Here is a 21927-nt window from a genome sequence, read left to right as displayed (position 1 = left end):
TTTATTACATTGTTAAGAACATTACCGCAGTACACAAAACTTAATGTCCCCAATTCGGCTCCAAGCTATGCTAACACAAGCTAGTAATTATCACTGGCACGGCTTGTATTCACATTCAGAGGACTCTATTCGACATTTTGCCGCACGTAGTGGAAAACTCTTAAACAAAAATACTCGACGTGGCGTGTAGTCATAAGAATGAAAGTATATTTAAGTGGCTGGTTTTGTCGTACGAGAAGCTAGCAGGGGTAATAGAGTGACACTGTAATGTGTAGCTCGAGCTGCCTTCCTTTGTGCTGTGTCGAAACAGATGTGGCTCACTTCTCACAGATGTCTTCACTTTCGGTTCACGGCGACAACGGTAGAGTGAAACCTACTTTGGAGTACATTTAACATTTTCCATCGGTGTACGAAATTGGGTGCATTTCCAGTTGTTCTCAATTATTGTTGATGTTATGAAGTTACTTTAAATGGCTGTGCAGTGCAGTGAACCCCCTCGCTTTTCACTGGGGTCAGTAACCAAGTCCGGACGCGAATAGCGAAATTTAGTGAGTATTTTAGTCGTCCCGTATTTTAATCGTATTAATAGTTTAAAACCTGAGTACACCTCTAACTATGATCTCAAAAGAAGGTAATTTCCAACTCATCTTACTTTACCATTAAAAACAAATGGATATTTGACGTAGAAAAAATGCATTGGGAGTGCAAGGATGCCGGCATGTATAAGCGCGATGATGTTCATCTTGTCTTCCTCGGAGTTGTAATAGCTTTAATGTTTGTTTTTTTCTGACAGTGGTCTTTTTCTTTTTGTGTGTGAAGAGAAAAACTCTTACCTAGGTGACAGTTTCGACTGTCACTTCAGCCTTCGTTGGAGCTACGGGGTAAAAGCTTTTCTCTTCACTCGAAAAAAAGAAAAAGACCACTGTCTGAAAAAAATAAACATTAAATCGATTTCAACTCCGAGGAAGACAAGATGAAATGTTAGTATCTGCTAAACTTTTCCAAAACAATGATATGAGATATAGGGTCGTCATACCGAACGTGACAATGTACTTAGCACGGCACATACACGGCAGGTAAAACATGCAAACAGTGAAGGACAAAATAATCACTGCGGTCTGTGGGCACCGGAACTTGTACAAAACAGCCAGGTTCCAATTTGGCGTGGCTGGTAAGTGTATGGACTTGTTTAAAGCTGTTGAAAACCCTGATTGTGTGAAGCCAAATTTTATCTTCAAATGATGTTCATTGCGCAAAGAGAATCCACAGGAAACACGTCTGTTTGTTTTGGATCTCACTTTTATGCAAAACAATCCGTTGTGGGATTATGTCCAAGAGCAAAGATCCAGAGGTCAGGTTTGGCCATGCCCCCCTTTCTCCTTCTGTGATTCAGGCTTCACTCTCCTCCCCACGTCAGCCAGTTGTTAGGAGAGATAAATCTCATGAATGGCCTGTGGGTTGATTAGAGGGAGGGTGAAACAAATGTGGATCAGTGTAAAAAGGCGGTTGGAAATGCATCCCCGCTTTCATGGAAACTCATATGTAATCAAGCAGATCCGGAATTTTTTTGGGGGGGGGTGGGGTTCAAAAGTGTGAAAGAACCGGTGGTTGTTGTTGGAAAATGAAGTCCCAATGTTTTGGGGGAAACAAAGTGGTCTTTACAATGGCATTTTAGAATGTCCCGACTCTCTGCTGCCGCTCACCGTGTATCATTCAAGCATTCCTGGGAACAAAAGTGTCAAGATCCTTCTGTGAAGAAACAGCAATGAGTCATCCACAAAGGAAATTCTTGATTAATATTGCATCTATTTGGGTGGATAAGTGAACAGTGTGTTCCTATGCCTCGGTTATCACCCCCTCGTGTATTCAAGAGGAAGGGAAACGACAGATTTATTTGCAGTCCTCTTTAGAAGTTGAGCCATAAAATAGCACTGTTGTTTGCCATGTTTGGTGTGTATGTTGCAGACTGCATCCTCGGGCTGAACAATGTAGTAGATACACTTCTAATAATGAAGCACCAATATCATTAAAGGGGAGGGAGAAAGAGAGAGTGAGAGAGAGAATGCTATTTGCTAAGCTAATTTTGCATCGCCAAACACCTAAAAAAGTGTTTTGGCGTATCGTCCAGTTTTCACAGGGTTCTGGCTGGAACCTGGGTGGGGAGGCCATTGCGACCATGTCGAAGCGTCCTTGAGCAAGGCACTAAACCCCCAGTTTCTCCATCATCAATCAGTAGGTGAACTAGGGAACCATGTGAAGTGTTTTAAGTAACCGAGGTAGAAAAGCGCGATGCAAGTGACAGCTCATTTAACATTGACCACATTAAAGCGGAGAGGAACCTGCTACGAACAGCACATTAGCACGTAAATTAATACGTGTCTACATTGAAAATAATAGTACAGTGAACAGCAACGCAGTAACCGTATACCCCTAAAACCGGAAATATCCATTTGACCCGAGCACAAAAACTTGCCCACCCTTGCTTTAAATGATCTCACGAGTTTTGCTTCAATATTTGTTTGTGCTGTTGATGTTTGAGGCACTTTTTTTTTTCTCAGAACATTCTTGGTTGAATCCCAAATTGTTCCGCTGATGGGCCATTGGACTATCTTGGAAATGAGATGCCTCCATACACTTGCACACCTTCATTGAGATGTAATTCAAGTCAAAAGTTTTTTTTTTTTTTTTTTTTTTTTTTTTTTTGTCATAGTGGGAAGTGGTCAAGACACTCATGTTGATCAATTTTGAGAGTAAATTTTTTTTGGTTTGTTTGTTTTGACAATTCTTAGGTTCACGCTCATTCCGCATCTACCTGAGGGCGCATCTGTGCGTTGTTGGGAATGATGAGAATTTAGCCTGCCTAAGTAGCACAGACAGACATCTGTCAAGCCCATTTATGATGATGTCTTACCCTGGAGAATTTTCACCCACCCCCAACCCCCACTCCTGCTGTGTGTTATTCTCACAATACAAAACAGAATAATGAGATCATTCCTAGATTATTAGTCCGTCTGTGTTTGGATTGTGTCAAATTTAGATGACAGGATGCGATTCAGCACACATTGACATCCCATGTCGACATTTGTTTGCTTTCGTCAATAAATTAGTGCAGCAAGGAGACGACCAAAGAAGCAGCGGTGACATGGCCGCTGTCTACTCAGCTGATCTCGGTATGATTCCAAATTTGAGCACCTCCCACCCATGTTGGAACACTACATTTGGAGAATCTAGTGGTCATTTTAAACAATTATTTGACTGCTCATATTCTACAGTGCAGATTGATTCTTTTGTCGCAGTTACAGGGTTTGACATGAGGCCTTTTTGAATGGGGGACAATGAGGCAAGTTGCGGTGAGTGCTGACACGTGACCCTCTCAGAAACAGTACCGGCTCATGATGTAACGTGATGAATTTCAGTAGCTATTTCCTACTTATCATCTTAATTCTGTCTGTGTTTTTAAGACCCAGAAAATATGACTTTTACGTAGCTAGTTGTTTTGCATGTAAAACAAAAAACAAAGAAAGAAAGCATGTCAATTTCATTCTATTTAGTTCAGAAATTTGTTCTATTCATATCATCACATCTTTCCCCTTTTCCATATGTGGTACACTTCTATGGAAAAAAAAAAAAACCCAACAAATTCAACAAACAGAAATTGTCCTGTTGCCTTGAGTCGATCGTTGTCGATTGCCATGACCTGAACCACAATTTTTAAACATTTTGGACTCACAGCAGAGTGGCCCCTAACTTGAAATTTTCAGGCCACAAGTAGAACATTTATGGGCCTACAATGTAAATCGACTTGCAAATGAACTATTGACGTTGACATTCGTTTTCATTCTATTACTGTTAAAATGTTCTGAAGTGTTGTCAGTGACAAAATATTCAAGAATAACCTATATATAGAGATACACTCTATATATACTGTTCAGGGGCAACCTGGAAATATGAACAATTACCATACATTGGTATTTTTTGGTTGACATTTTGACACTTAAGTTCTGACACTAAGATAATAAATTGGTCAGTTATGTTGTTAGGCTAATGATCTTTTTTTTTTTTTTAAGTACAATTCAGTTGTATGAAGTACAGTAACCAAACATTTGTGCTTTGTTACAATTTGTATTGAACTTTCATGAGCAATAACTTTTCATTGAATCGATATTTAAATATATATATATATTTTTAAATTTTACTAATATTGAAGCGTAGACTTAATGGTCAAACTGTGCCTGGTGTAAGAGTATGCTGACAATAATATTAAGTTTACATTTTACTCATAAAACCACTGTTTCGTTTTTGAAAAACAAACCACTACTGTATTATAATTTGGGTCATTATGGTGGTACTTGGAGAGATCAATATTTTTTTGAGGCAATTCTAGGTGTAAACAGTTTGAGAACTACTGACCTAGTCATGAATTCCACAGCAGGGGAATTAACTCTGTTGCTATGCTAGTAGTGTTGAGAAGGAGGCCCTGGAAAAAAAAACACACTCACAGATGAGAGGCGTGAAAAGATGGTATGGGGAGCAAACGGCAAACCCTGTGAAGGTGTCATCGTCACCTGGGATGAGAGGCAACAACCAGCACGACACGCCTGGAACAACAAGAGGGAAGGGACGGGATAAAAATAGGCTCGTAATAGCTCAGCAGGCTCCACAGAGATGAATGGCAGAGGATGGAAATTGTGGGGTAGCAGCGGGGTAGAGATGTGAAATGAAAAATGAAATGAAATGTCTGATGAGACATGCATCTTAAGTGGTTTTACAATTTCACAATATCGCCAGTGGAAACTTATGATCACACAATCATTTGTATTCCAAAAAACATGTAAAACAGAATCATGAAATTCCAGTCCTTCTTCTGATGGTAATGGAAGAGTCCCGCGTTTATAATTACACGTGTTTCAGGCCAGCCACATTTCCATAATTTGCATTTCAAATGCATCTTGTAGTCATCTCAATATGACTGTATTGACTGTAGTGTCATTCGCTCAAGTGGAAAAAAATGCATTTTGCCGACATTTTAACGCTATTGACATTACACCCCAACAAAGATAACTGGATTCATGCGTGTGCATTTTGCAGCACATTGACTCCTCTGAGGTGGGACACAATCCATTCCAGAGCATCCGATTTCCCTTAGCCAGTAATCACATTAGACAGAATCTACGGCTGTAGCGCCTTCTATTAACTTTATGGGCAATATATTAAGTATGTTTTAAAGTATTAAATATACAGAGGGTGATTCCGTTCCTGGCCTCGGAGGCTAACCGCATAAGAAAACGCGGCTGACTTGGCGTAGTATGTTTTGTTTTCGACATAACATTAACCCTCAGTGTAAGTTATGCGGCTTAAATAGTGAAAATGTCAAGTTAAAGTTTAGACCGGCAATGCAAGTGTTTTCAGTCAATTTCACTAAATTGTGGCTAGCGACAACAGCATTTGCAGCTGAATTGATTTTGTTTGCCTGATTAAAGCCCCTTTCACACTCATTGTGAAAGAGTCACGCGGCAACACGTCAATAACGGCAGTGTCCCGGTTGCCACCGTGCCCATATTTCGATGTGTTGCCGTACCAGCCTAACAGGAAGTAAAAACTTGAGATTTTGCCACTGTTAGACGGAACCTTCACAAGATGTTAGTTACAACTTACAAAAATGTGATGCAAGCAGCATTGGTTCCATTTCAAAGAGGTAGTAAATGGATGGATGACTCTTGACACCCACATCACTCACCAGGTGAGGCCATACATATTCAAAGTCACATACACGAATACCTACAATTAACATTCATTATTTTGTTGTGTAATAATCACATTTTGTGGAAATCGGATGGATTTAGCAAAAATTTGCTGTTGTCAATTTTTGTATTCAATTGGAATGACTTTTTTGCAATATTTGCTGATGTCTACCATGAGGATGGTTAAACCTCTGAATTCCTGTGCAATTTATTATTATTAATATTATTCTTATTATTTAGTCCATCGATTTTGATCGAGTTCCGAATTACACAACTTTAATTTCAGAGGTTCCTTGGGAATTGGAATTCAACAAGGGTTGCGCCGTTCGCAGTTTTCTGGCTGATCACCGATTCCCAATCTTTAATAAGCCTGACCTGTTGTTGCCAATCCCGATTTTGCTTGATAACCAGCAACATATACCGCCGATGTTCCAATCTTGTTTTATTGTGAAAAACTGAGCCGTAGTTGCAAAACAATGCAAAACGGGTTGTTTTAAGTTCTCTCAACTGAAAATAAAAGCCTATTCATCATCTCACAGCAGAAGAGGACATTGGCGGAGAGAATTGAAATTGCACCGACTCCCCCAAAATTAAGGATATCGGCGCAGATCCCGGCCAATCGATCAGTGCCCCCCCCCCCCCAAAGTCATCCCCAGAGAATTACAGGAAGTGCATCTAAATTTCTCCTTTCCCTGCATTGAGAAAGGGTCCATTTGTATTGTCCATAAAGCAAACTCTCATGTTGTTGGTAAACTCATAAGCAGAATGCTCAACATAGTGAGGCTGGCCTGTGTTTACCTTCTGGGCGGAACAAAAATGGAGCAAAGTGGCCGCTAATTTGATGCCTCTCCCTTTTGATCCAGCAAGTCTTTCATCTATATGTTGTGCGGGGGGGCAAGGAGAGTTGTTGTACAAGTAAAGAACACACCATTGATCGACTGCAAACCATTTATTTGCTTATCTCCTTCACCCTCGGTCTCTCTATTGACCCGGGGCTCCACAGCCCTCTCGGTTCACCTGCCCCATAGTTTTATTTACCAGCAGAGGTGAATTATGAGCCCTCGTAATGGTCCGACTCACGGCAATAGCTCGCTCCTTCCCCGTGTGTTTGCGAGCGTCGTGGTATTCATCACCCTGGTATAAGAGCCACTTGGTCTAATTGATGACAATCTAATGGGGATAAGTTGTAGCGGTTTTAAGAGATGGCCGTGATCAATTATTCATTGTACACCGTGTGATACGCTCATCTGTGGCCACTTTCATTTTGTAACTATTAAACCGCGAACGGATGAGTTTTTGATCACACCTGCTCTATGGCCTGATGGATGTTCTGCTTAATAGCTCATGCGTGCAGTGTTGGCTCCGAGGCAAATAGATACATGCCTTTTGTGTCAATAATGAAGACTGTTTTTTTTGCACGACAGAGCCCACTGTTTTCCTGGGAAGTCACTCGTTCCTTTTATGAATATTTCATCACAAGCAGCTAATGAATCCAGCGGGTGCGGGGCCCATCATAACCAGCTAACGGCCCTCGTGCTGCCGCGCAGGAAAACAGCTGGGTCCCTGATAAATTCTAACCTGATTACCGCCGATGCTGACGGACACGCAGATTCGAAGACGAACGGCCGGTTTGTTGAGCAGTAAATAGTTTTTGTCGGTGAAGAAAGATGCAAGGAAGTGACAGAAGCCGCTGAGCCAGCTGTCGTGTAAAGCTGTTGTGAAGTCACGTGTACACTTTATTAATTACCGTATTTTCCACACTAAAAGGCGCACTGGATTATGAGGCACACCTTCAATGAATGGCCTATTTTGTAAATTTTTTCAGATATTGGACGCACCGCATTATAAGACGCAATCTACAATGCATCCACTAGATGGAGCTACGCTCAAGGAAACACCAACAGAACGATCAGATGTCAGTCAAACTTATTTAATAAAGCAGCGACACAGTTCACTTAACCAAAAGCAAGTTATAACATTGACTCGTTAACATTGAACTCTCTTGCCGCTGCTCGATTTCCGTGTTCAACTGCGTCACCCGATCGCCTTAAGTTTGAACTCTGCGTTGTAAGCATGTCGTGAGCAAGGAGCCATTTTGGGGGTCGACATATTACCGTAATAACCATACACAAGGCACATCGGATTTTAAGGCGCGCTGGGAGTTTTTAAGAAAATTGGAAGGCTTTTAGGTGCGCCTTTTAGTGCGGAAAATACGGTCCACGTATTTAGATGGAAAAAAACCCCACTCTTTTTTGTTCCCATTGCTTTAGAATCGGTAAGACTCAGCCAGCGTCTTCATGTCTATGTTGTGTACTAATTTGAGTCCCTGCGTTGTTAGACAAGAAAGGGTGAAGATGTGGACCACTTGCTCCCTCGCCATGAAATGGTTAGCTCCCATCTAAATTGTGGTTGAAAAGTTTTTTGTTGTTTTTTTCTGCAACATATTAGTTAGACTTGTACGGCAACTATTGTTTGTGTTAAATGTTTGGCGCTTGGACCCTTGTCTTTTTGGGACATTGTGAATCGTTTGCGGTGCCTTTTTTACAGGCGCAGCAGGAAGACAGCATGCTTTTTTATTTTTACCCCCGCGAAAGGGGGTCATTTTGTCATCATCGCTTTCTCCGTCTGTCTGGATTACACAAGAACCAGAGTTTCAATTTTCATGAAACTCAACCGAATGTGTGTGAAGTTAAGACCGAGGAGGAAGCAGTTGCATTTGGGGAATTATTTGCGGCTTTGAACATTGAAGAATTCTGGTTCTTAATTTCTCAGGAAATGACACAGACCTTCGGGGATAATTTCTTGTGGCTCTAATGTTAGCTGTGCTATCAGTTAATTTGCAGTAATGATCGACTGATTAATCACACACACGCACACACCGACACACACACACACACACACACACACACACACACACACACACACACACACACACAGGTTCCTCGTGAGTGCGAAGCGTGATTTAGCATCTTAAAGAAATCATACTTCCCCTGCTTGATCTCCTTTTGAACTGGCAGCCTTTCACGCTCACTCGGACCACCGGCGCGCAACCACATTTGCTCACCAAGCACACTTTGGGTTGCTATAAAAGCCAACAGTTATGCGTCTCGTGGAAGTGGCTTAAGCAACTTTTGTCTATCTGACACGCAGAAACCAAATGCAGCAAATGGTCTCAAATGCGACTGTGATTTATGTCGGTAATGTGTGTGCTTTGTGTTACAGTGTAGAAAGCTTTTTAGCCTCATCTCCCTGAATGTATCTTAGATTCAGGCCACCCAGAGAGAGAAAGAGAGAGATGGAGGTTGGATGGGGGTACACAGAACTGTGGCCATAAACAGATTTAAAAGATAACACGTGGAACTGGTTTCCGTCGTTCCGTTTAATAAAAAATAACCTTGCAGGTTCTAAAATGAATCACGTTCTTGTTACTTTTTGGGTAAATGAGCTGCTTGTGTCCTCTCTGCCTCTGTGGCCGTGTTTTAGTTATTAATGTTTCTTTTTTTCTTTTTTAAGTCTATCCGCTCTGGCTCCAGCGCCCATCCTCCTACTGATAACACTCCTCCCCACCTCCCTCTTCCTCTGTGCGTGCATGCGCAAACGTGAGGTCAGGAGCTGTTGGGGGTTTATGGGATGAGGATATCTGGGATCAGTCTTAAAATGATCAATATTGATTATCCGCACCGGATTGTGGTGAGCATACGGAAAGAGAACCATGCCATGGATTTTACCACCGCGTTGCTAGCTCTGTTTACACAATGTATGCGTGTTTTTTTTTTAAGAATTTGGGGGCAGGTTAATTTGTTTTTCCCCATGTGTATTTCATTCATTCATTCATTTTCCGAACCGCTTGATCCTCACTAGGGTCGCGGGGGGAGCTGGAGCCTATCCCAGCCGTCTCCGGGCAGTAGGCGGGGGACACCCTGAATTGGTTGCCAGCCAATCGCAGGGCACACAGAGACGAAGAACCATCCATGCTCACACTCACACCTACGGACAATTTAGAGTGTTCAATCAGCCTACCATGCATGTTTTTGGAATGTGGGAGGAAACCGGAGTACCCGGAGAAAACCCACGCAGGCCCGGGGAGAACATGCAAACTCCACACAGGGAGGCCGGAGCTGGATTCGAACCCGGCACCTCTGCACTGTGAAGTCGACGTGCTAACCACTGGACTACCGGGCCGCCATGTGTATTTCAATGGGTACTAATTATGCACAGATTTTTATTTTTATATCTGTGGGCCACCCTGGTCCTTATCGCAAACTGGCATCTGTTACATTAGCACAAAAACCTTTAAGCCTCCTCTCAAAGCAAAATGTCAAGAAATGACTATTTGAGCATCTGAAATTTATTTGGGTTTAATCAGAAGCACTTTAAATACTGGCCGGTCTGTTTTTTTTTTTTTTTTTTTATTAACATTTCCTTTCAAACAGATTCTCAGCAAAAAAAACATTTGCTTGTAAAAGGTTATAGGTCACATAAATTATTTATCTTGGACTGTTTCTATCATCACAAAAATTTTTGAACAGTGGTGCATCGCCATCTCCTTATGTCCACTGTACAAGCAGTTGAAATAAAGTCATATGCCTAATTTCCTGCATAATACTCCGGCATTTAAATAGCAGTTCAGAACATTCAGGCGTAGATTCACCCAAAAAAAAGTCAAATTTTTAACTTTGCAAATCCTGTACAATTTTAGAGAGAAAGAGAGAAAGAAATAAAATTCTGACAATATTCTGAAAATTCCTGGTAAAAAGTTGGGGGGGGCTGATAAAATGTGTTGTACTCTTCCAAGACCGTTCACCCTCAAATCAAAGCTCAGCATCTGCACATTAAAGCACATCGTGATTGTTTCCTTTCAAATCAATTGTGGTGGTGTACAGAGCTGGAATGCTGAAAATTGTTTCAATGTCCGAAATATGGACGGGACTTGTCTGTATATTGCATAACGGTATTCCAATGAATGATGAAAAGAAAAAAAAAAGTGAATGTTGCTCAGGTATGTTACCTTCTTTCCCTTTTTGGCAAAATGGCCTCCCTATGTGCACGGTGAACATATTGGGTCTCTCTCGTGCACACACACACATGCATACACACTAAGACAGACAAAGGCCCTCTTATTTCGACTCTCGTGAACTCTATTAGGGTTTATTACCCTAGCTTTGTCCCCAGTGAACACCCTGGCTGATGTCCCGGCAGAGAGCACGCTGTTGCAAGAGTGAAGCAAGGTAGCAATATGGGGGAGGGCGGACAGTTACACTCTTGATTAGGGCCGTGGCGATGGAGTGGTCGCCAAACAGCATACATTGCGCAGTACGGCGAGATTGGATTGATTCAACTGTCAAACGGGGAGAGATTTGTGGGATGTTATTGCTGTGAAGGATCAAAAAGAGTCCGTTATGCTTCAGGCTGTTTTTTTGTTTTGTTTTTGTTTTTTTTAAAGAGGTGACTCTTAACCTACTCCAGAAGACTGCTCTGACTTCAGACACAGTTTAGTCCATAATTATTCATGTTTATTCAATTATTATTGTATGAACTGAATTTTTTTGTTGTTAAATGGCTATCTCTGTGTTGAAAATGATGAAAACCTGGCATTTGAACAGGGGCATACCAACTTTGATATCCTTTGTATCCATTTATAGCGCTTCATAGGGCACATATAGACAATCAAAGCATTGGGAATCTTCACTGAACCGAACATGCGTGTTCCTGGAATTTGGGAGGACGTAATCTCCACACAATAAGGGACTGAGCCAAGATTTTGAACCCAGAACCTCGCGACTCTGAAGCAAATACGCTAATCATTCGTCCATTGTGCTACATAGTGCAATTTGAGCATGACAGTTCGTTAACCGATTCCCTGCAGGGGACGTTTATATCTGGCGGCTGGAATCCAACCACTAAGTGGCTTTCGACGTGTGTATTCGTCAAGTGCATTTTCCCAACAGGTAGATGCCAAAGAGTGTCTCACCCAGCTTGTTTGTGAAATTCAGGTTTGTAAATCACGTCGATTAGTGGGGAGAGAAATGCTAACGTTTTGAAGGTGGGACGCGTTTAGGCACCTGACACTCTAATGGAGTATGTATATTTATGGTATAAACAGAGTATGCGTCACATTCTGTAGTTGAAATTATGTGACATGATTGTGAGAAAAAGATGTAGTTCATGGGAGTGAATAAGGAAGGGCATCTAAAAAAGCCACAGACATTCAACTCGAGCCACGCAAGGAGTCAGCATTGCTCTCGGCACATTTGTTCGTAGTAAAACTGTAAAGATTATTTTGCAGTCGAACGCCTTTTCTCAATCTTGATGTTTTATAGTTTGAAGTTTCACAAATGCTAAATATATTAATGTGGAAGTCACACCAAATTGTTGCACTTTCAAATCGAACCGTCCTTGAATTTCATTTGCGCATAGCATAAAAAAAAAAAAAAACGTATGAAATCATCTTTTTTCACACCCGTACTGTCTTTTAAAAAAAAAAAAAAATTAATTTTTTTCACCTTTTTTGTCAGACACCTTGTTTTGGTGAAACTAACTCATGTTCAAGTGCTTATTACTAAAGAAATAAAAAAGCTTGACTCAGACAACTTTTTTCTGGTGAATCTACTTTTCCTCTGGTGATTATATTATCGCAAAACAAGATATCCTGCGAATCAGCCTAAATGTTCTAAAATGCCGGACATATAAGAACCTCAATTTTGTCTTTTTGCAGGTCATGGAGAGTCTTTTTTCGTGCTAGAGGTACGATCCGGGACACAGCCAGGAGAAGGATTGGCAGTTTGGGCCATAGCAGAAATCCTCTCGTGGTCATGTTTACTACTCCAGTCTGATGCCCAACCTCCCCTTCGCGCTGGCCATGGACGGGGAGAACTACCTGCATCCAGAAGGCCCTCAGCTGGACACCAGCTTGTTCTCTGTAGCCTCCTCAAATATGGAGGTATAGCAAAGTAACTTATATACACCTATTCATCTTCTGTTGTATCTGTACCTCAACTTCTTTTTATTATTTTTTTTTTCTTTAATAAGAGTTCCCTCTTTGCCTCTTCTGGCTCCTGGAGGTCCTTCTCTCAGCAGGCTGGATACTGCCCTATGCAATCTGGAAACCAGTAAGTTGTTCCTTTTTTAAAAAATTTTTACCAGCAGCAATGGCAGAATTTTTTTCTCGTATTCATCCCATTTTGTCACTTGATTGATTGATTTTGTCACGTGATTTTTTTTTTTAATGTTTCCTGTTTTTGAAACACTTTAATTGTGAGAAAATGTACAATATATCCCCTTTAATAATCTATGAGGAGTTGGTTCAAGACCTCCATAAGGTGCCATGAGATAATTTTAGTGGCCCAGGAGGTTGGCCTTCATTAAAACTTGTCGTCATCATTAAAACTTAACGACGCAAGTATGAGCACACACGAATTTTAGCTGAATCCACAAACACATCTTGGCTCTGGATGCTACAGTGTTTCTATGCCATAGTCTCCACATTGCTGCCATAGTCTCCACATTGCTGCACCGGCCCATTTTTGTTCCACCTCTCAAACGAAATGTGTTTTCCAAACAGTCTGTACAAACAATCTGCAAATGTGTCGAAAGAAAGAAGTGCAATCCAGTTTTGTTTTGGGGGGGGGGGGGTTTCAAATATGCAACAAAGTAAAAGCCAACTGTTGGCCGGACTGTGGGCACTACTGACCAATATAATGTGAGCATTCTGTGAATGTTGTTGTTGCCGTGGCAACTACAACCCCTTCTAGCAAATAAAACATGATTTACGGACATGGATTCTGTACACGGTATATATAACTGTTTTTAGTTTGCTATTTGACTTTACCACATACACAAAACATCCCAAAACTGTACTCACTCTTTGACTGGCCATCGTGGATTTCATTTTGATTTCGTATTTTGACGCAGATCCAAGTCTAAACTCAAGACAATCGAATTAAATTTGAGATAATTGATTTAGTCGCTTCATTTCTCTCTGTTCATAAATCCAAGCAACTCCAGGAAGCCACAGGAGGTGTCCAAGTTTTGCCCGAGACCGTCTTTAATCTGACAATGTCTTTGGACTTTATGACCTCATAGCGGAATTAGAGGTGACTGTCAAAGGATGTAGGTGCATGAGCGCAAGAGAGCCTGTGCACACTGCCTTCTTTCCAAGCGCATCACAACTCTGCTGATCATGTGGCAGCGTCTTGTTATCACAGGTGACTTGAAAGTCATCCGTACGCTGTAAGGCAAGGCATCTTTATTTATACAGTGCATTTCCTATTCAAGGTAACTCAATTGTGCTTTCCATGATTACAAATACAAGATTTAAAAACAAAATACAGAAATAAAAGATAGCTGACTCAAGGATCGTGTAGTGCAGTAGATCATCTCACAGAACGATAGAAAAATCTATTTAGAAATGTTTTGTTTAGTTTTTTTTTTTTACCCATAGTGATTCTAAATGCTAACTTTTTACACTGCGTTATAAAGAGTTTTGTTAACAAAACAAAGTTTTGTAACAGCCTCTGTTTGGTGGAAGGTATGCCGGATACCCTTCTCACTTGTTGACACTGCCTGCAGCCAGACTCTATGGATAATTGCAACCTGTTGATAGCATGCAGGTTTCACATTTCATAATTGCGCGAGCTGGAAGAGACTCCTCACAGTTACATAATTAATATCGGGCGACATTGTTAATCTAGATATCCAATCAAGTGCAAACGTCAGGAATGTTGCATAAGCTATTGTGCAATTTAGTATGTAGCAAGACTAAATGTTACTGAAAGTTTCGTGTGTTCTTCGAACAATAGTACCTCAAAGGTCCACAACAGTCTCATCTGTGAACATTTTCAAAGCAAAATTTTGTAATTTAAGTCGATATTTGGAGTAAAATAATTTATTCTATCAGAAACATTGGCCTATTTGTGCCATGTGACAAAATTACACCGCCGCACAAACATACGTCGGTGGCCAAAACATGCCTAATTCAAATTAAACTGCACTAATAAATTAACCACCAGAGGGTACTGGAACTGCACAAATGGAAAATGACCTGGCCTATTTACGGAAGTGGTGCTTTTAATATCGTAACATGACAACGGCGATATTGTGGTAATTTTAAGATATTGCGATATTGCCTTTACATCCCCAGTAAATGCAGCGGTGTCTTGACTTACAAGGGCTTGAAAGTTACGAGTTTAGAGCCATCGCCTTTTTTTTTCTCAGTTAATTTTGAGAGACAAAAATGCACAGATCGATATAAGCATCACGAGTTATCAAGATGGAGTTCACGGCGGATGAAAAAGCATGGCGAAACTTAAAGAACCTTGAAGTAGACCTTAAAGCGATCGCCAAATAGTATGGAGTCGATGGAGGAGAACTCCAGAGGCCCTGCTGTTCCTTTTTAATGGGATGAACCATTCCATTTTTCTTGCTCATCGTCTCCTCCTCCTCCTCCACTTCCTCCCCCTCAATAAAAGTAGAGTTGCAGCCTACTTGGTGTCCAAACAAGGGGGAAAAGGCACCGGGCCACTGCCAGTTTGGTCGCGGTGCACTCCCAAAGCGCCATAAAGGGAAATAGTATCAAAATGGACAGTGCTCTGAGCATGCATTTTCCTTGTGTCTGGACATGCTGAAAAGCTACAGCGGACCAGTCACTTTGTGTACTCATTTACCAGCAACCAAACAGGTTCAGCATGTCTGACCATTTTAGTGCACGTTGCACTAAAATGTGAGGATTAAGTGAAATGTCGTTCCCTTTTCACACTGAACCCCACAGCATGGTGAGCCGTCGACCAACCCAGTCAATGTGCATGTACTCTTCTGTGGTGCAACAACGCAGTGCCATGCAGCGGTTATCCTCCTGTTGAGAAGCAAAGCCAGGGCGTTGCTTTTTAACTTCTTTCTATTGAAACCAGCGGGGAAAAGCAACAGGTTACTTCCTGTTTGAAAGCTGAGAACCAGCGACAAACACTGACACGTTTGCACCATCCTGCCATTAACACTGCAGCCTCTTTCACAAAGGGCACCACAATTAACCAAGTGGAATTTGTTAGCAATTTGGGCACACCGAGTCCCTACTTGGACTGTGCGAATTGTTGAAAAGATGTTTTTTGTGCCTCTGACAGAGGACAACTTGGAAGTACTGCATGTCAAACATCTGTGTTGCCTTATGCACTATCTTGCCAAGCACCTGTACGATTTGCCATATCTTATGTCATGTGATGGCTTTGAGGGCCAGGAAGCAAATTTCCAATTTGCGAACATTTTTCCATTTATTTTCTTCCATCAGTTGTTTGAAAGCGAAAGCATGCGAGGACATTTGTATGTTGCTTATCCCTCATCGACAAATGTTGCTTTTCAACTCAATGGTACGTTTGGCCAGCGCCGACCTTTTTCCACGAGTGACATACACAATATTTAACTGTTTTTTGTTTTTTTTTTTTTTTTATCATCCACTGGTCGGGTATGTTAAACCATCCTGTGATCTTTGACCCGTGCTTGAGGACACCGAGACAAATCCTGCAAATAGCTTTGGCAGAGCTCAGCCCTACTGAGCTCTGAGCGCTGGCATGTGATTGGGGTACAAGCAAAAGTGGCTGTGCGCTACAACGGTTCCACCTGAACAAAGATTTGCTTTTCGTAGTCGTGTGTGGTATTGGCCTTTTTCAAAGCACAGAGGCTCGTAACGATGAAATGAAGCGCACTCAAGCATTCCAATGGAATTACCTTCGTTTGGTGGCTGGTCCACAGGAGAATGATGACGTAAAACCTCGAGAGTCGATGCCAGTCAACTCCCAAGTTATTCTTATTTTGGAAAAACACATTTTCACAGAGGACATAATGTCATGGGGATTTATTTCATTCCCTCATTTTTAGAAACATTTTAGTCATGTTCGTGTAACCTTAAGTAAATCAGTGTGAAATAAAACTGAAAAAGTGCTTCAAAGATGTCTGACATTCGTAACAGAAAGCGAACAGGAAATTGTATCGTGAGACCAAAACTAAAATCATACCATGGAAGAAAACATACCTCAGGCATTAGACTCAGATGACAAAACATGTGGAGGCATTCATTAAAATTATCTGTTCAAATGTAAAAAAAAAAAAAAAAAATTTAATTACAGCAGCTCAACTATTAAACATTAAAACCTGAACATTTTAAAACCAAAATAAAATGGCTCTCTCTGTTGAGATCTGAAATCTTGTTCAAGACCGAAAAGAATTCTTCCCAGTCGAAAATGTTTTATTACAAAAACAAAACAGCATACATTTTCTCTTATTTCCTCTCTTTGTTTAGACAGGTCATCACTTGGGGGGAAAAAACTGAAGCATGACCTTTCTCTCTCTCCTTTACACTCTCTCCCTCCAGGCAATACCACTTGAACAGCAGCAGCGCTACCACCGCCACTACGCCGGATGTGCACCTTGAGATGTACTCTGCGTTCTCCGACATGGATTTCCCCTGCCTCAACCTACCCAGGAATGGCGATTTCTCACAGGTTGGTGAACGGCGAGGATTGCGAAAAGGTTTCTCCCTCACTTATCAGCGGGAGGGATCTCGGCCTTTCATCCCGTCTTCCTAATGTACCATAGTGCCCCCCGACTGCCTTGTGTTGTCTTGACAACCACAGCGCATGTCCACACATGTCATCACTGAGGCACTGTAATTTGACATTCTTGTGCACTTCAACTCAACCAGAAATCAACATCAGAGTTGTGTCCATGAATGGTTTTCAACATTTTTAAACTAGGAAGTCTCAAGTGGTTTTGGGGTGTCCTTAACCCAGAGTTCTGGCAGAGGACAACAGTAATCCATAATTCTATTGCATTTTTGTGTCCCTGCCAGTGTTTTACAGATTGATAATTCGCACCACATGGACCAGTTTGTAATCTAAATGAGATGTGACATGTACGAACTAACTATTGTTGCAAGGCAAAAATGAAGATGCCAGCCAGCCGGTATCTTGAGGCGCAGTACATTATGTTGAAGCAAGATTTACTATAGCCTCACTTAAAATCTTAAACCCACGTCCCTGACCAAAGCGACGCCCTCATGAATGTGCCCAACCCACCCGCATGCTTATAACATGATTTAGTCACGTTGTAAAGTTGCTCAACACGAAATGTTACCTGTTTGATGTTGTAATTATTTGCAGTGTACAATTGAATATAGAAGACGTTAACATTTGTTTTCAAAGTAGTAGTAGCAGTATTACAGTGCTGCTGAAATCACTTTGTGTTATTTTTTTTGCATAAGATCTTTATTTCTGATAGCATTTGCTTGTTAGAACACTCAATGAATGAATGAATTGCATTGCTACCATTACAGGGAGATCATGACTTGACCGAAGATTTGCTTTAGGGGAACATTTTGTTTTGAACTCCAAATGTTATTGCTTGGGGGCCGTTTGACGTATTTTCCCTGCTCATCAAATTCAGAGTTGAGGGAAGACGCACACACAAACACTAGTTTTACTTCCATTTTATGTTTGATGTGCGCCAAGATAAGCTTGTTATGCCGAAGTGGGAAGTGTTTTAAAATGTGTGTGGCCTTGTAATCATCGATCTTAGTTGTGTTTATCTCCCCCCCCCCCCAAAAAAAAGCCCAAACCATTTGCAGGCAGAGAGCATACAGGAGCCTTTCTCTGCCTCGTGCGTGCGTGCTTGTGTGAAGAACATTTTTTTTTCTCACCTGGACTTCCTGGTTTGAGACTATCTCTCCTCCCACGGGAGACGCACAGACATAATGTGTATCACAGGTCCTTCGATTTTTGCTTTATCACCTGACTGTTACGGTTTTGGACACTCCCTTTAACTGGAGGTGTGTTGGCGAAATGAACTCAGTTTCATTTTGTTTCTGGGCGGGATTTTTATCCGCAGGCATTGTCCATTCAGGCGATTGCTTCATTGCCTATCCAGTTCAGGTTCATGACGATGTGCGCAGGGCTTATTGAGTTTCCTTTTCCGGGCACTGTATTTTCAAGTGTGCCCTCTCCTGAACACCTTCAAGGGAGTGTCGAGTCACTAAAGATTTGCCTTGTGCCCCTTGCTTCGTTGTTGGTCAAGACTCCAAGAGTGAGAGGTGTTGTGCGAGTGTCCTTTGATCTTTTCTGCTCTCCTCATTGTTCGCTGCATTGTTTTTTGTTTTTTTTTCTTTTGGGGGAATTAAGGAAACAGACCATAATATGATGAATGAGCACAAAAGGAATTTGATGACTGCTGTCTCGGAGCATGTTTGCAGAATTCTTCAGTCCTTTGTTTTGAAGTGATGAGAAGAAATAACTCGTGCGATTTAAATACAGTGGAGGTAAACATCACCTACGTGGGACAATTTGGACACTATATTCTCGATAAAAAGTTCCTTAAAAGTCAAACACAACTTGATCAACAGTATCTATTTGGCGGCACAGGTTTGATCCCCCAAGATGTGTGTGCGATAAGTAGTATTGCTTAATTTCAGTTTTGTAACGCAGCTCCGGTTGAGGAACGAACCGAACAACGGTTTGGATCCTGAAAATGCAAACACAGACAAAATGCAAATAAGAAAAATGTTGATTATTAAAAAAAAAGAAAAACAGAAAATGCTGGTCACAAAGGTCCTGTGCAAAATGACGAAACAAGGTAATACTGACACTGAGAATACAAACGAAATGACACGAGTCCAATATACACGAAAAAAACAAGAGCAAGAACAAAATGACTAAATAATACCAATACTTCCAAAGCTAGGAACTCAGAGCAAAAACGACAATGAAAGGGATTAGAGGTCTCGAAAACAACACGAACAAAATCAAGGTCAATAATCCGACGGAGTGCGACAGCAGTCGGAGTTCGAAATACAAGACTTTGTGATGATGCTGATGATAGGGAACAGGTGCGCCAGCAGGGAGGAAACGCCCTTCTGGTGCTGAAACAAAAACGTAAACACAGACAGACATGACAGCAGCGGTTGACATCTCGCCATGCATGTACAATATGCTCATTAGGATGCTTGGAAGTTCCACTGCAACAAAGATCCGGTCTTAGATCTTTCCTTCCTTTAGCCTGCGAAGCTGAAAGTTTGCATTTGAGTGCTCACGATTCATAGAGACAAGTCTCTCTGGTGCCACTTTGCTTACGCACACATTCGGCAGAGGATTTCCACTTCAATGATGACACGGTGGACAGGCGCCACTTTGTCTATGAGTCTTTTCTCCATTTCAATCTCACAAAGATGGACATTATAGTAGATCATCCTGACGTGATATCATGGATTCCTGGAAGCTGGGGGGTGCAAATGGACCCCATTTGTCTCACCAGCAATGGAAGCAATTTGTTTTTTTCTTCCAACAGTTTTCCTTGACAAACCTGAAACGTTAGTGTAGTGCTTGTAGTGTAATTATTTTGTCAACAGATGATCATGTTTTGTTTTTTTTTGTTTTTTTTTCCTTGCCGTGACAGCCTGGAATTCTGGTAAATGAACCTCCCCCTGGATAAAAGTGTACATGTTATTCCAGCACAGATTCTTAGTCTGGTTTTTATTGTTGTTTTGTTTGTTTTGTTTTGTTTTTTGTTTGAGGTGTCACCAAAGGAACAATATAAGTGTCAAAGTCACTGTTTTCCTTAATGCATTTCTTTCCACGAGGAGTTTGGTGTTAAAAAAAAAAAAAAGTATTTTTAGTGAAACCAAATCATATTTTACTGCTGACTACTAAAGAACCAAAAGTGAAAGAAGAAAGTCTACTTTTTGTTTTGATAAGTTTGGAGCATATACTGTTGGCGCACACAATAATCTGTGGGTCTTGGAAGATCAGTCAAAATGCTCGACTACAGCTGGCAACATAGGGAACCCTGCTTTAAAAATGGCTGGCAGTGAATCAGTTAAATTTCAAACCAGCTTTTCCCGTCAGCAGAAATCTACAAATAAACCTGCATAACCGCATTGTCAACGGGAACATTTTAACACGCTCAACTGTCAGACAAGATTGAAAAGAGGTCCATCGCCATCCTGTACAATGTCAATCAAAACTCGAATTTGGTTAAATGACATTAAAACTCCTCAGCTTTAGATGGCAGCAGGCATTTAAAAAAATACTGCTGGAATTAATGTTGTTGTGTTGAGTAGTGTTTGTGTATTATGTGTGCATTTGTGTTACCTGCATGGTAAAATAAATGTTTCTAAATAATTGCATTGCTGTTAGTTTACTGAGCAACCAGTTACTTTTCTATGAACATGTTCGGTTTTTGGTTCTGTGGTTATTACACTGGCTTGATCATGGTTTGAAACTTAAAGGGTTTGGCTTTAGACATTCCACTGTATCACTTGGTAAGGGTAGACGACTCAATAGTGAGCCTTAACGGGGAAAGAAGGACAATCATAAGAATTTAGAGCAGCAACCGGGCAGCGCGTTCGTTTTTCTAAATATAATAACTATTTAAAAAAAAAAAACAAACAGTGAAGCAGGCCAATTAAATATAGCAGTACACAGCGGCATGCAAGGAGTGGCAGGGGTGCAGAGCGCAATTCTGTTTACACTACAAATGCGGTTGAGTTACACCATGTACAGTAAAATGGGTCTGACTGCCGGTAACTGTAGTCACTTACCAACAAAAGCATCATTTCCTGAAAACTCCTCCTCCGCTCCCTCCCTCTGCCCTCCCCCTCCTCTGCTCACTCACTCACTCTCAGGCCACCTCTTTGAGGAACTATTAGTGCACAACCACTATGACTTATCACTCAGCGCCAATACCCTAGCGGCCTTTTTCTAGACCTGGGTGGTGCTCATTGACAAGGAGCGTCACCTCCAGCGTAGGCAGATGTGTTGTGTTCAATCAGAGAGGAGCCGTGAAAGGGCTGAGCGGGTTCCACTGGCTGCAAGGTGATTAGAAGCCCATGGATCAGGCCGTTGCCCCGAGGTGAAGCAGGAGTGTGTCTGAGTGTGTGAGTGTGTGTGTCTATCACCCTCCCCTTCAAGCAGATTTTGGACCCATGTCGCTCATGCAGTTCTGGACTAAATTGTATTCACAGCTGGGACGGCCACTTCCCAAGGTACTTGTACTATTTACTTGCTTTGCCTTGAATTACTTTTCACAAGAGGTTTCCAAATTGTGGCCCTGGACCCAAAACGGGTTTTATCGGCTTGCCTATGTAAAACGCTCATATGTGTTTTATTGGCGCAAGTCGCGTGGGGTTATTTCCCGCTCGGTGACCAGTCCA

General features: G+C 41.5%; 1 protein-coding gene and 1 long non-coding RNA gene across 5 annotated transcripts in view; one reads left to right on the top strand and one right to left on the bottom strand.

The window, feature by feature from the left end:
- Positions 1-21927, top strand: part of sbno2b (strawberry notch homolog 2b) — a 48842-nt gene that overhangs the window by 579 nt on the left and 26336 nt on the right. For 3 of the 4 annotated variants that reach the window (XM_019896851.1, XM_019896850.1, XM_019896849.1), the window contains exons 2-4: positions 12457-12681; positions 12771-12850; positions 17101-17230. In XM_019896851.1, coding sequence (XP_019752410.1) covers positions 12574-12681; positions 12771-12850; positions 17101-17230 — 318 coding nt within the window. In that variant the 5' untranslated portion in view covers positions 12457-12573. Of the gene's footprint in view, positions 1-12456; positions 12682-12770; positions 12851-17100; positions 17231-21383; positions 21760-21927 lie in introns of those variants that run through there. The other variant, XM_019896852.1, reaches the window with a different exon arrangement.
- On the bottom strand, positions 1282-15118 carry LOC109532175 (uncharacterized). The gene is made up of 3 exons (XR_002171330.1): positions 13603-15118; positions 4494-4598; positions 1282-1749 (listed from the first exon to the last, which is right to left on the bottom strand). It is a non-coding gene; the product is annotated as an uncharacterized LOC109532175 (long non-coding RNA).

The sequence above is a fragment of the Hippocampus comes genome, unplaced genomic scaffold, assembly GCF_001891065.2.
Source record: "Hippocampus comes isolate QL1 unplaced genomic scaffold, H_comes_QL1_v1.1 scaffold22, whole genome shotgun sequence".
NCBI lineage: Eukaryota > Metazoa > Chordata > Actinopteri > Syngnathiformes > Syngnathidae > Hippocampus > Hippocampus comes.
The sequence above is the reverse complement of the archived record's forward strand: the minus strand, read 5'-3'. Positions and strand labels throughout refer to the sequence as shown.